Raw genomic sequence first — 13722 nt, 5'->3', positions numbered from 1 at the left:
AGAGTCCAGCAAAGTCTGAAAAAGTCTACTTTGGGTCAGTTTGGTTTGGATGGAGGAATGCAAAGTTTTTGCCTTCAACAGGTTTGACTGATGCAAATATGAGGCAGATTGCAAACATTGTTGGTGACAGAAGTGGAAAAGAATAGAAAGTTGAGCAAAGCTGAGTGAATAAACAGGTGCCCTTGCAAAGCGATTGCATGGGCAGGAAATAGAGGCGAACCTGGAAACTCCTGTGGGCTGCAGACTGAGCAGGGCTCCATAGGAAAGAAAGAAAGAAAGAAGGAAGGAAGGAAGGAAGGAAGGAAGGAAGGAAGGAAGGAAGGAAGGAAGGAAGGAAGGAAGGAAGGATGAGCCATGATTTTTCAGGCAAATGAAAAGGGCACACATCTTCTTGCACTTGGCCTGGACAGATCTTGCTCCGTCTTGCTCTTTGCCAGTAGTCGAATTTCCTTCCATTGCTGGAGCAATGCCTTTGCTGAAGCTGTGCCTTTGCCCTCAGGCCCTCCTTCACTTATTTCTATTCTGAGAAGCCTCTTGATCAGGCATCCCCAAACTCAGCCCTCCAGATGTTTTGGGACTACAACTCCCATGATCCCTAGCTAACAGGACCAGTGGTCAGGGATGATGGGAATTGTAGTCCCAAAACATCTGGAAGGCCGAGTTTGGGGATGCCTGCTCTTGATCTTCTCCTCCCTTCAGCTGGGCTTCAGTTGACTGACTTCCCTGTGCAGTGCAAGCAGCGGCCTGCAGAGAAAAGCTGACTGAACTCAGTGTGTGCCCCCCACCCATTTCCCTTACCCAGAATAATGGCCACCCACCCAAGGGGGGTGGGATTCATGGAGGAGAAACCTCCTGATGTCTACTAGACATGAGGGCTGTGCTGTGCCTGCGCTGCCAGAGGAGTCGGTGCCTCTGAATGTCAATTGCTGGGGTTGCAGATGGGGAGAGAGGGCTGAACTTGCACTCAGGTCCTGCTTGTTTCTGGGCTTCCCTTTGGGACAGCTGGTGGACACAGGGAGAAGATGATGGGGATTAGGTTCCCTGTAGGCACTTAAGAACATAAGAAGAGGCCTGCCAGATTAGGCCAAATAGGACCCATCCATTCCAGCATCCTGCTCTCCCCTTCACCAACCCAGAAGCAGGAGCTGAGCCCCAGAGCCCTCTGCCCTCCTGCAGTTCCCTACAACTTGCCTTCAGGCGCCTTGTGAGTTTTGCCTGAGAGGTGCCCTTGACTGCAAAGAATGCCAAGGAGGGAAGCTCTGTCTCCAGCATGCAAAGGAGAGGGAAGCAGCAGCCTCTCATCTTGAGTGTCTCTCCCCTTTACCCCCCCCCCCAGTGGTCCTCGAAATGCCCAGGAATTTGACCGTCACCGGCGGGGGATTCCCACAGCCATACCAGGCTGCCCAGCTGCACTTGCACTGGGGGTCTGACCTGAAGCCTGGCTCCGAGCACACAGTGGATGGGCATCGCTATGCTGGAGAGGTAAGTCCCACTGCCCCTTGCCTGGCTCCCACCTGGTTCTGGCCTCTTGCTTGGCAGGATCGCCTGCCTTGAGAGAGTCACATGTAGAAAGGTAGCTTATGAGTAGTTCGAATAAAGAAAAACTCTGACAGCCCTGCTGGCAAAACCAAACCCTTTCAGGGGTCCCTCCCTGCCCCCCCCGAATCCCCAATCCTCCAGATCCACAGACCTGACAGAAGGGGATGCTGATCTTGGCTGGCCCTTGGCTCATCTGGGGGCCCAAAGATTGCAGCAGCAGCAGGGAAGAGCTTGGTGGTGGGGCAGCAAGCTGGATTTATGACATTTACAGTCCCCCCCTTAGAAAAAATGCCTCAACGGGAAGCTCACCAGTCCAGTCTAATCCATAACAACGAGGGCAGTATCACAATAGAATAGTAAAAAAATATTGTATGATGTCATATAATAATGACCATGATGACAGTACAAAATATTAATATCAGGTAAGCACAGGTATTTAATTTTTTTAAATAGCAGCCAGTAATTTCACCTTTTGAAATTATAGATTATTTTGCATAGACTTTCCAGCTGAAAACTTGCTGAATTCAGCTAATGGTCCATTGAGTGCAGCATTCTTTGCCCCATAGCTGCCAGCTGGATGCCTCTGCACCTCAGGAGGAATTACTGAAGGTGGGATGGCCATCCCTGGAGGAACAGAGGAAAATAAGCTACCAATATCAAAATGCCATTCTACAAACATACTGTACGATGTGAAGCACTTGGAGTACTCTACCGTTTTGGCTGCCTGACTTCTTGAGCTGCTTTTGAAGGTCCAGATGGGACTTTTGAGGAACTCATGGCTGTTCTCTCTTTCTGCTTCCAGATTCACGTGGTTTATTACAGCTCCCGCTTTGACACCATCCAGGAGGCACAAGTCGAGCCTGGAGGCCTGGCTGTGCTGGCTGCATTTCTGCAGGTGACGGTGGTAGGAAGAGAGGGCAAATGAAGCAGTGTGAGGGGGCTGAGCAGCTCCTCCTGTGCTTTGAGGCAGTGGGAGGGAGCTGCTTTGGAGACACCCACCAGCACCAGCTCATGAGAGGTGCAAACACCCCCACTCAGAGCTCTCATGAGCCCTTTCCACTGCCATTCCAGGTTGGGTCGGAGGAAAACAAGCCATATCAGCACATCCTTGAACATCTGAATGAAGTCCATGAGGAAGGTAAGAGCAAGGGGTGCTGCAAGGAGCCCACAGGCAGAAGATGCCCATCCAGCTGGTCAGCTCTTGCTGGGCTCCTTTTGCTTTGCCTTGTCTAGGGAAATCAAGATTCCTGCAAAACTCTGTGGGTGCAGAGTGGGTGCTGGGCTATGGGGAGTCTGGGCTGCCTCTCCCTGGGCTCCAGCCCCTTTGGGCAGGGGTTCTGCAACACAGCTTTGCATTTGCACTTTTTTGGGGGGGGGTGCACCTCGTGATGTTTTGGGACCTGAGATATTTTGGGGCTGGAGCAACTCCCCTAGGAGGAGAGGCCACAATGTTTAGGGCTTGTCGATTTAGAAGAAAGGCCAGTGAGGTGTGTAAGATTGTGCATTGTGTATAGAAAATGGCCAGAGAGTTTTCTCTCTCACACAGTCATTACTGGAATTTTCTGAGGCCGTCTAACAAAGCAGATGTTCTGGGTCCCTTCGCTATGGACCACCCTCCCGTCCTTTCCTTTCTCAGGAGAAGAAACCTGGATTCCTGCCTTTGATGTAGCCAAACTCCTTCCTGACGACCTCAGTCGCTACTTCCGCTACAATGGCTCACTGACCACTCCACCTTGTTACCAGACGGTGAACTGGACGATCTTTAACCAGACAATTCGACTGTCCCCAGATCAGGTCTGTCTGGGTGGGTGGAGGAACATCCAGAGGGGTTGTCTTGTAGGGAGACGGTTCCCTGCATATTGCCTTGCTTCTCCATCACAGTGTGTGGTCTGGTGATCCAGCTGTGATTCCTGCATTGCAGGAAGTTGGACTAGATGACCCTGGGGAGTGCTTCCAGCCCTACAATTCTATGATTCTGTGATTTGCTGGACTCCTCGGGGGCTCTGCATTCCCTCTACAGTAGTTCTGTCTTTGGATCCTTGGGAGTGTTGTTTTCTGTCCGTTGGCCCATCTTGATGACCTGTGCCTTCTCATTTCAGATCTCCGTGCTGGAGGACACCCTTCATGCAGATGAGGACGAGCTGATCCAGGACAACTTCCGCTTGCCTCAGAGTCTGCAGGGCCGGCGTGTCCTGGCCAGCTTCCCGATGCTCCACAGCCCAGAAAGGGCTCAACCGCCTGGTAAGGGAGCCAGTCACTGGGCTTAGCTGAGAGTTCTGCCTCAGGAAGGTCACACCTCCAACCCTGTAGAGCAGCAACAAGGCAGCCTGTGGCTCCCTAGATGGTTTTGGGGCGCAACTCATGATTCATGGGCTGGAGTCCAGCAACATCTGGATGGCCACTGGTCAGGGGCATAGGGGCGGTGGGGGCGGGCCACCCTGAGTGGCGGGCTCCAAGGGGCGCCATCGCGGCCGGCCGGCCCACCCCCAAAACGCATGCCCCACCCCTGGAACGCATGTCACACCCCTCCGGGAGGCGCCCCCACCCCCAGAACGGGCACCAGCCCCGCCCCCGCCACTGCCACTGGTTCTCCATCCCCTCTTAAGGAGGGCCAGGGATCAGAGCAGGTGGAGAGCCTTCCCAGAGACACCTCCTCCGCCACCGCAGAGTCCAGCCACTTCTCTCTTTGGATGTTTCATCCCCTGACGCTCACCAGTATTTATATCTCTCTCACAGGCTTTCACGGATGAGCCTTTAGTCTTTGTTTCTAGTAGCCCCCTGCCCTGACCCCTTTCCTTCTCCTCCTTGTTTTGGTACTTTGTCTTCCCTGTACTGGGAGCAGCTGTTTTGCAGGGGGTTGGACTAATTGACCCTTGGGGTTCCTTCCAACTCTAACGTTCTGTGATTCTCAGAGTCTAGAGCAGCTCCACTCGCCCACTGATTTCTGTCTTGGCCTTGTTCTGGATCAGAGGATCAGTCCCTCCATTAAACGTGATCTTGAGCAGCCTTGTCTCTTGTGTACTGAGGTCCATGACTCTGGGACAGACTGACACAGCCCTTTCTTCTCCTCTCTTCTCCCTCCCTTGGTTCCTGGCTACTTCCTAGTCTCCTCCGTCCCACCCACAAAAACACAAGCAGTCTGACCCTGATTCCTTGGGCTGTGGGACAATCTTGTTATCAGTCAAGGCTGTTGATCTGGCCTCCCTCCCAGGGCTGCCACTTGCCCTCCTTCCTGGTCTCCCTGAATGGGCTGCTGCGTCACAGGAAGGTTTCCCCTCCCAAGGCAAGGTGTGCCTCACCTGGTGGCTAGCCCTGGCCTGGGCGGGGAGGCAGGTGGAGCCCTTTGAAGGAAGAGATAGGATTGTTTGCCAGGCTCAGCAGCCACAGGAGGGTTTCGGGCTCCACCGTCTCCACCTGGCATGGACGTCACTTGAGGGCATCTGTGGCTTTGCTGGGGAGATACCAGACGGAGCCTGAATCTTTGGTGCCAGGGAGGACCTTACTGCTACTGAACAGGTGAAAGGGCTCTTAATATTAGACAGCAGCACCAAGCTTGGGTAAGAAGCCTTTGATGAAGCTGAGCAAAGCCGTCAATCCCAGGACAGCTGTGCAGAACGACAGCCCCTTCCCAAAGACAACCGTTGATATGCATGACACTTGGTACCTATGGGGGGCAGTTTCAGGCAACCTGGATGGTTGGCTGATGGTTAGCTCAGTTGGTTAGAGCCTGGCGCTAGTAAAACCAAGGTTGCAGGTTCTTTGATTCCTGCCTTGCAGAGGGTTAGACTAGATGACCCTCATGGTCCCATCCAACTCTACAATTCTATGCATCTACTACCTCGCCCGGCCACGCGTTGCTGTGGGTCATCCCTGTGATTCCCCCCCACCCTGCCCGATCCATGATGTATCCCACCCCTCCTCCCTCCAACCCCCTGGCTCATCCCTGTGTTTTGGTAGGACACCCTTCTCTCTGTTTTCCCCGGGGAGTGTTGTCCCCTCCCCCCTGTATCGCCATACATTGGCCCCTGCGCACGCATCGTGAACATTTTTATATATTTAAATTTTAAATTTTTGAAATAAGAACATGAGAAGCAGAAGTTATTATTGTTTACTTTTATTTTTGGGGTTGTCATTTATTTTGGTGGGTATTGTATGATTTGGGCGTGGTTGTGTGTGTGTGTGTGTTTGTTTGTTTTGTTATTTGGATTTTCTAATTTTGGAGTAGGTGACCCAGAGAACCTAGAGAACTACTTTAATAATCCCGACCTGGGGGGGGGGGAATCAAATAGCGAAGACCTACCGCCCCGTAGCAACAGAAGGCGAGTTCTGAAGCACCCGAGCTGTTTGGTTCCATTAAAAACCCAGAAAGTGGCAAGGGGAAGGTAGGAGATTGTAAATGGGGGGGGGGGTTGGCCACTGCAAATATCCGAGGACTTAAACTGGGGAGAGAAAGTGCATGGTTGTTGTTTTTTAAAGACGCAGAGGCTTGCAATCAGTCATACAGTAGTATAAAGCATAGATTAAAAGGGGCATGAGTGCCCTTACTTAAAATGGCCGCCAGAGCCTCGTATGTGACACAACGGCCGCTAAATTTTAAAGTAAAAACCCTTTGCCGTGCCCCCAAGTGCGTTGCTGTGGGTTATCCCCTCCCCCCGGGCCTAGCAGGGGCCTACATAAAACAAAGGCCATGCTGCGACCTGCGATCCGGGCGCTCACCTTCTCCCCCCCCGGGCCTAGTGGGGGCCTAGCAGCCTGGCAGGGCCTAGGGGTCTGGTAATGGCCGCCTTGGTGGTTTCAGTTGCTTGGTTGATGATGTCATTATTTGGTTTGTGGGTGTGGTGTAGATTTCACAGGAAGGGAGGGGGTGTACTGTGGGAGGAATTCCACTTGAGGGCGCTGTTTTACTTGGGGAAAAAGCAGGTTTCCACCTGCGCAGGTGTGATATTTGAGGGTTTACCCCCCTGCAAACACTTGGTGAGTGGCATGGATCATTGTGTCCAAATTTCAGGACGATTGGTCAAGCGGTTACGGAGAAAAGTGGAGCCCACACTTTCACCATTTTTACATATATATATATATATATATATATATATATATATATATATATATATATGATTCAGGCAGTTATGGGGAAACCAAAGTCATGGGATGGGCGTTGTTGCAAGTCCTGCTCAGGGAGAGCAGTATCCTCCCCTTACTTTTCCCACCAAATGACAAATCCAGCCACACTCCCTGGAGGTGCAGCTGTGGCAACTCCCTTGCACTCCTCTCGGAGGCTGTGAAGTTGGGCCACAGGGCTGCCAATTTCCTGGGATGAGGTGGTTGCCCCAGGGACATAGGAAGCAGAGGGTCACAGGGAACTGCCTTGAACAGAATCAGACCCCTGGAACATCATGCTCAGAGAGCAGCAGTGGCTCTCCAGGTTTCAGGAATGACTCTCCCAGCCCTTTCTGTAAATGCCACCATTAGAGATTGAACCCAGGAGCTTCTGCCTGCAAGGCAGCAGCTCCACCACTGGGCCATGGCCCTCCCCTGGCCCCAAGGGGTCTCGCTACGGGGCTCAGTCTTTGCCTGCTGCTTTGAGTGAACACAAGGACCAAAAGCGCAAATCAAACACTGACCAGATCCTTGTGCTCGATCCTTCAGGTGAGGGGGCATCGACAAGGGTCCCAGATCCTTATGGTCCTGCAGAGGAAGGCGGGGGCAACAGTGCAGGATCTGCAGCAGGTAAGGCCTTGGGCTGCCCCCAAAGCGAGGGGGGCTGGCGGGGAGGTCTGGCTGGCAGCTCTGCTTTCGGGCTTCCTCTGGGGCGGAGGCTAGAGGGGGAGACATACCCCTGCCCCCCCCCAGCCTCGATACTCCAGTTGGTAGGCTCAGCAGGCACTTCCCCTTGGGCTGCCTCTTCGGGCAGAAGCAGCTGTGGGTGAGGAGGGGCAGCCCCAGGAGCTTCCCCTGGAGGGGCAGGTCTGATGCTTCTTGGTCTCCTTGCAGGCGGAGGGCAGCCCCTCACCCCAGATGGTGCCTCAGGGAGAGACTCTGAACCAGCCTCTGGAGAAGGTATGGCTCTCTGGCTGGTGGCTATGCTGCCCCTCCTCTCCCCCCAGGCTCCTTTCCTCCTCTGCTCCCTCCCCAAAACCCTGCTCTTCATGCTGGGTTGGCCACTGCCGCTGCCTCCCTGGTGCTTGTCTGGGCTCTCCTTTGGCTGTGGTGCCCAGGGAGCTAAAATCTGGGCTGAGCTGCACCCTATAGGCTGTGGGCCTGATGTGGGGCTGGGTGGTGTGTTACATAACCCCCCTCCCCTGCTCCCTAACCTGCTGCCTCCCTTCTTTCCCTTGCTCCTATTCTTTGGGGAACAGTCAAATCATTCCTCTTCCTGCCAAAGAAGAAATGAATGAAGCCCTCAAAGGTTCTGCCACTGCCTCAGCACCCCCCAGAGTTTTTGGGGGGAGTGGGGTCCTTGTGAAGCTCCCTCTGTGGCTACACAGTTGCTGTGGCTTTTGTGTGGTTGCTGCTGTGAAATCTTCCTTGGTGCAGCAGCATAGCTGGCTGGCTGGCCACCCAGGAGTGGAGAACACGAAGGCACCCTCCAAGGGGGAAGGGTGTCCGTCACGCGCATGCGCACACAGGAGGGATAGGACGTGGCGACGCAGCAACACAGCAGGCAGCTGCGGGCAGTGTCCAGCAGGCCTCCCCCTCCTCCTCTGGCCTCCCTCTGCCTGTCCTTACCGCGCTCAAGGTGGTTCTCCTCACAGCCAATATGTACTGGCTCCGCAGGGGCCGGTCCTGCTCACCCACCGTCTGGCTTTCTTCAGGGCCATTGTGGAGGCGGGCAAGGGCTGCACTGCTGGCGGAGGGCGGCTCCTCCGGCAGGGAGGATACGCTGTGGAGGAGCCGGGCTCGGAAGCCGCTGGAGCTCTTTTCGCAGCGCACCCTGGGCTCGCCTGCATGTGGGTGGCAAGGGGTGCTCACAGCGGCAGCGGTGGCCGTCGGAGGTGGTCACCCCCATCCAGCCTGCTGCCCCCCACCCAGCCTGCCGCCCGGGGCGGCACGCCCCCCCCCCATTACTACGCCACTGCCTTGGTGGGCACATGTGAAAATTGGGAGGGGAGGAATTCACATCTTCTCTCTTCCCCCCATCCACCCATCAATCAATCAATCAAGCTCTACCTATTTTTTTGGCACCAGGCTCCTCCTTCCCTTTTTACCTGGGTATTTGGCAATTAATCTTGAGGGTTTTAAGTGCTGTTACGCCTTTTCGTGTGGCAGGTGACGCCTTTCCCTGGTGCTTTTGGGGTTTATACTGCTCTGCAGGCTTGTTCTTGTTGCTTTTAGTGTCTAGACCAGTGGTGGTGAACCTATGACACGCGTGTCAGCACTGACACGCATAGCCATTTTGGTGACACGCGGCCGCATGCCAAGACCTCACTTCTGGCCGGCAGCGGAATGCTGCAGGCGATGCATCTCTGGGGGCCTTGTGGACTTGCGGCAAGGCAAGATGGCGGTCGGCACGGAGCCGCGAAGCTCCTGAAAGTGACCAGCGCTGCAGGAGCTGCAGGACGGGCTTCTGAGCCACCGAAACCGCTGCCACCACCCAGACACTGGGGGCCACCACTGCAGCAACCGGGGAGCTGCCGGACCCCACCCCCACCCCGCAAACCTGACGGACGACCTCGAGGCGGAAAAAGGAAGCCCCGGCCCCATTGCTGCCGCCGCCGCCGCATGAAGCAGAAAGAAAGGAAGGATAAACAAGGCAAAGGAGAACAGGAGTTCGCTCGCTCCGTTGCCGTCCCTGTCGCCCCCGCCTCAAGGGAGAGAAGGGGGCCCTTGGAGGAGGGAGAAGAACCCCAACCTCAACCCCAACCTTGCTGCTGCCACCGCCGCCACCTCGCCGCCATCCTGGGAAGAGAGAAGAGACACCCAAGTAAGCTGAAACCCCTTCCCTGTTGCCCCGCCACCGCGCAAGCATAGCCGAGTGAGGGGAGAGGTGGGCTGAAGAGGGCCACAAGGAGGCACAGGCCCAACCCAAGCCCACCTCCCCAGCGGCAGTCCCGTTGGAGGAAGGCCTGAGCCCAGAGTCCCACTGGAAAAGACCTCTGGGTTTTGCCTTATTTTTTCCCCTTTCAATATATATATATTTTTTAAAAAATTACAAAAAACTTTAATAATTTCCCCCTCCCCTTTTTCCTTTTTTAAAAGGGGAAACAATTATACATTTTTGTTATTTAAACTATAAATATCGCGAAATTATGGTTTTTTTCTCGGAAGTGACACACCACCCAAGCTATGCTCGGTTTTTTTGGCGAATTTTGACACACCGAGCTCAAAAGGTTGCCCATCACTGGTCTAGACTCTCCTGTAAGCTTCTTTGAGACACTTGTGAGCAAAGCACCTAATAAATATACAGTGGGACCTCGGTTTACGAACACCTCAGGTTACGAACTTTCGGTTTACGAACAATCTTAACCCGGAAGTAAGTAACCCGAGGTTTCTGAGGTTTCCGAGGCCCCCGCGGAGGCATCGGAGTGTCCGCGACTGGGCCGCAGCCACGGAAGCGCTCCGATGCCTTCGCGCTCCCCCTCCCTCCACCCTAGACAAATGTCTCCTCTCACCCCCCCAACCCAGCCAGTCCCCCCCCCCCGGCGCACTCACCCGGCCTCCCGCATGACGTTGCCGTCCCCGCAGTCGCAGGCTCCGCCAGCCTGGCTGCGGAACATGTTTTATTCGTGGCCGGCATGCTCGCCTTGGTGGAAGCACTCAGCGCACAGGCTCAGATGCTGCATGTCCGGCACCGGTAGGCCACGAAGTTGGCCGTCCACACCAGGCTGCACAGCGTGGCCGGGTCGTAGGCCTGCACCGCTCGGCTCCGCTTTCCCCTCCCTTAGCCGCCTCTCGCGATAGCCGAGAAAGCCGGCCCGCCTCAGGCTGCCTCCTCGGCTCGGCCCGCCGCCACCTCCTTCTGCCACGGCTGCGGTCCAGGGACTGCGACTGGGACGCAGCATGGCTGTTGACCTCTCCGCCGCCGCCGCCGCCTTCGCTGCCTTCCAGGGTGGCAGCCATGGCCGCCACTAAACGCTGCACACCGCCGTCACGCTCCTTCACGATCCAAGCCGGCGAGAGGAAGCTGAAGCTGCAGGCGGCCACGAGGCAGGAGGACCCAGAAGCAGCCCACACAGCTGAACATCCTCGGCAGGGTGGTGGCGGTGGGAGGCGGCTGGCCCAGGGAGTCCGTGGCTGCTCCGGCTGCCATGTGCTCCCGCAGCAGCACCGCCACTTCCACGCGACCGCCGACGGTGCCTTTCTTCTTCTTCGCCTCCTGCTTCTGGCGCGCTGGCATGGAGGGCCCTCTCTGGCTGGCTCACCTTGGGCCGGGAAGGGAAGTGAGCCGGCGGCCTGGGAGGGCCATGGGACAAGGGGCAGCGGCACATGTGGCGAGCAAGAGGCGACCTCTTAGTCGTCCTTCCTGCACACTTTGGAGAGGTCAGGCGTGCCCTTGGAGGGGTTTGGTGACGCTTGCACGGCGGTACGCCTCCGTGTGCAGCAAGCAGGTGCACTCACTGACTCTCTCGCTGCCCACCACCGAGTGTTTTCTTTCGCTCGGCTCCCGGTAAGAAAAAAATCACATTTTCATTTTGTCTTAATTATTTTATAGTACAGCACATTGATTATTGCCTTCATTTTATGTTTCAATGGTCTTGGTAGACAGTAAAATTTGTGTTAAATTGCTGCTTTAGGGGGTGTTTTTTATTGTCTGGAACGGATTAATCCACTTTCCATTACTTTCAATGGGAAAGTTCGCTTCGGTTTATGAACGCTTCAGTTTATGAACAGACTTCTGGAACCAATTGTGGTTGTAAACCGAGGTATCACTGTAAAAGAAAACAACAGCAGCTCCTCCTACAATTCACTGTCTTGTGTGTTTTAGGTCAGACTCCAGCGACAAGTGCAGGTAAGAGCAGAACTAGGGGCTTGTGCCTCCCCTCTTCCATCTTCAACACACACCCCCCGCAACCTGAGGCATTGATCACTGGTTAGTAGCTGGAAAGAGGAGCCCCCCCCCCAGCTGCCCCTCCCTAGCTTCTGACTCCCATTTTTCTGCTTTGCTTCCAGGTGCTGACCAGCAGGTGGGCTCCTCCCTTCAGACAGGTATGTGCCCCACCCCTTGCTCCACCTGGGCACTATAGCTTGTGACCTCACTGCCTTCTCGCTGGGGCAAGAGCTCCCCTCCACCAGTTTCCCTGCAGGCTTTGTGGTTCACACTGCCACCCTTTATGTGCGGGTCACAGCTGCCCTCCTTGCAAGCCTGGAAGGTGCATCAAGGGGGTTCCCCCCCCCACCAGCCCAGTTTCTCCAGCCAGACAGGGCAGGACCTCCCTCACTCCCCCCACACCACTCAAGGCCTCCCCTCGGCCACCTTCCCCAGGACAGAACCAACAGGTTGCTCTCTTTCCACAGGGGACGTGTTGGCCGCCGTGTTTGCAGCTCTCTTTGGCATCACTGCTCTCGCCTTCTTCCTCTATGTCCGGAAGCAGCAGGCCCAAAAGCGCAGGTAAGAGGGGAGGGGGCATTGCAAGCCCCTGGAGCTGAAGGCACAAAGCCCAGCAGAGGCTCCTTCAGGGCAGCTCCTGGATCTGGGGCTTCTGCCTAGGCCCCCTTTCTGGGAGGGGTGCCATGAGAGCTCACGTGGCTGAGGAGGGAGCCCATGTGCCTCCCCGGTGCTCCTTCTTGGCCTCTCTCCCCTCTCCCGCTTCTCAGGAAGGGCCCCAAGAGCTGCTCCCTTTCCTGCCCCTGTCTCTGACCTGTCTGAGGCACAAAGGAGTCCAGTGGAGACTGCTGCTGGGGAGAGGGGGAAGAAGGCTGTCCTAAATGTGCCTCTCTTGTGTCTTGACTTGCCTCCCACTCCCCACCCCCCCGCAGACGGGATTGTCAGCCCACCAAGTCCAGCATCATCTACACAGCAGCCACTACGGAGGAGAATGCAGCCTAGAAGGAAGCCCCAGCAGCTTCGACTCCCTCTGCCCCGTCTGAACACCTCCCTGCCCCCACCCCACAAGGAAGAGACACGCAGGCACCCATCCCCACGGTGTCCCCACAGCCTTGGCCCTGGCCCTTGCCCCCTTGACTGAGCAGAAGTGTGCAGGAAGGAGCCTCGGAGACCAGCACAGGGACCTCGGCAAGGGCCAAGGGCTCCTGGGTGAAGCAGTGGCAAGCTCTCTCTCCCTTTACCCCCAGTCCTGGGCAGCAGCGGCTGGATCTGGCCCACTGGAGGGGGCTCTGCTCTGCTGGGTCAGGCCCAAGGCCTCTTGAGCCCAGCCTCCTGTTGTCCCCTGTGGCTACCCAAGTGCCTTGTGCAGGACTTCCCTGGGATGGGAGACCCTCCCTGCGGCTGCTCTCAAGAGTCCAGGTGCCTCTCCTTCTACAGCCAGCATGCCCTGTGGCCACAGAGGGCCTCCTCCTCCTCCTCCTCCTCCCTGCCTTGGTCCAGTCCGCCTTTCAAGGCTCCCAGGTGGCTTGCTGACACTGCGTCTAGTGGGAGCGATGTCTAGCCTTGGAGAAGGAGCCCTTCCTGCTGTCCATCCTGAATATGTCAACAACTGTCTTTGTTCTGGTTGGTTCTGAATGGAAGTAAGTCTGAGACTGAGCACCAGATGAAGCCCATCTCACCATTCCCACCTTGCTAGGGAGACAACTTGGGCCGGCTGCTCTGAGCCATTGCAAAGCAGTGCCAGGTGGGCATCTTGGCTGATGAAGGGATGCCCAGCCTGGGAGATGAGCAGCGCAGAGACAGGCACCAGGAGGAGGCATGCGCTCAAGATTCTGCTGCTTTCTTTTTTCATCCTGAAAACGTTTTTACCGGGTTATGCTGGCAATGTTACAACCAGGAGAAATACATACAGGGAGGAGATGGAAGAGAAACGTAGCATTTCCGCATTTTCCTTTTGTCTCTTCCTCTTCCTCTTTGTATGTGGCGTGGTTTATTTTGTTTCCTATTTCTATTCCTTTCCTGTGGTTTCCTTGCCCACCAGCAGCACTCTGGACTGCATGGATGGGATGGAAGCCTGGCTGGGTGTGGACTTCACTGCGGCAGCTGTTGGGTCGCAAAGGCCACACGCAGAGCATTTGTTGTGAACTGAGACCTTCTCGCACCCCACCCCCTTTTTACAAGAACCCACAATGGAAACAGGC

At 55.7% G+C, this 13722-nt stretch overlaps 1 protein-coding gene across 3 annotated transcripts in view; it reads left to right on the top strand.

The window, feature by feature from the left end:
- CA9 (carbonic anhydrase 9) overlaps positions 1–13722 on the top strand; it is a 28981-nt gene extending 15259 nt beyond the window's left edge. For 2 of the 3 annotated variants that reach the window (XM_088653212.1, XM_060280445.2), the window contains 11 exons: positions 1337–1482; positions 2342–2434; positions 2611–2677; positions 3176–3333; positions 3639–3780; positions 7186–7266; positions 7531–7596; positions 11462–11485; positions 11647–11682; positions 11992–12085; positions 12454–13722. In XM_088653212.1, the coding sequence (XP_088509338.1) occupies positions 1337–1482; positions 2342–2434; positions 2611–2677; positions 3176–3333; positions 3639–3780; positions 7186–7266; positions 7531–7596; positions 11462–11485; positions 11647–11682; positions 11992–12085; positions 12454–12523 (977 nt within the window). In that variant the 3' untranslated portion in view covers positions 12524–13722. The remainder of the gene's footprint in view (positions 1–1336; positions 1483–2341; positions 2435–2610; positions 2678–3175; positions 3334–3638; positions 3781–7185; positions 7267–7530; positions 7597–11461; positions 11486–11646; positions 11683–11991; positions 12086–12453) is intronic. The other variant, XM_088653211.1, reaches the window with a different exon arrangement.

This window comes from Zootoca vivipara, chromosome 10, assembly GCF_965207765.1.
Source record: "Zootoca vivipara chromosome 10, rZooViv2.hap1.1, whole genome shotgun sequence".
NCBI lineage: Eukaryota > Metazoa > Chordata > Lepidosauria > Squamata > Lacertidae > Zootoca > Zootoca vivipara.
This window is presented reverse-complemented; position numbering and strand designations above follow the sequence as displayed.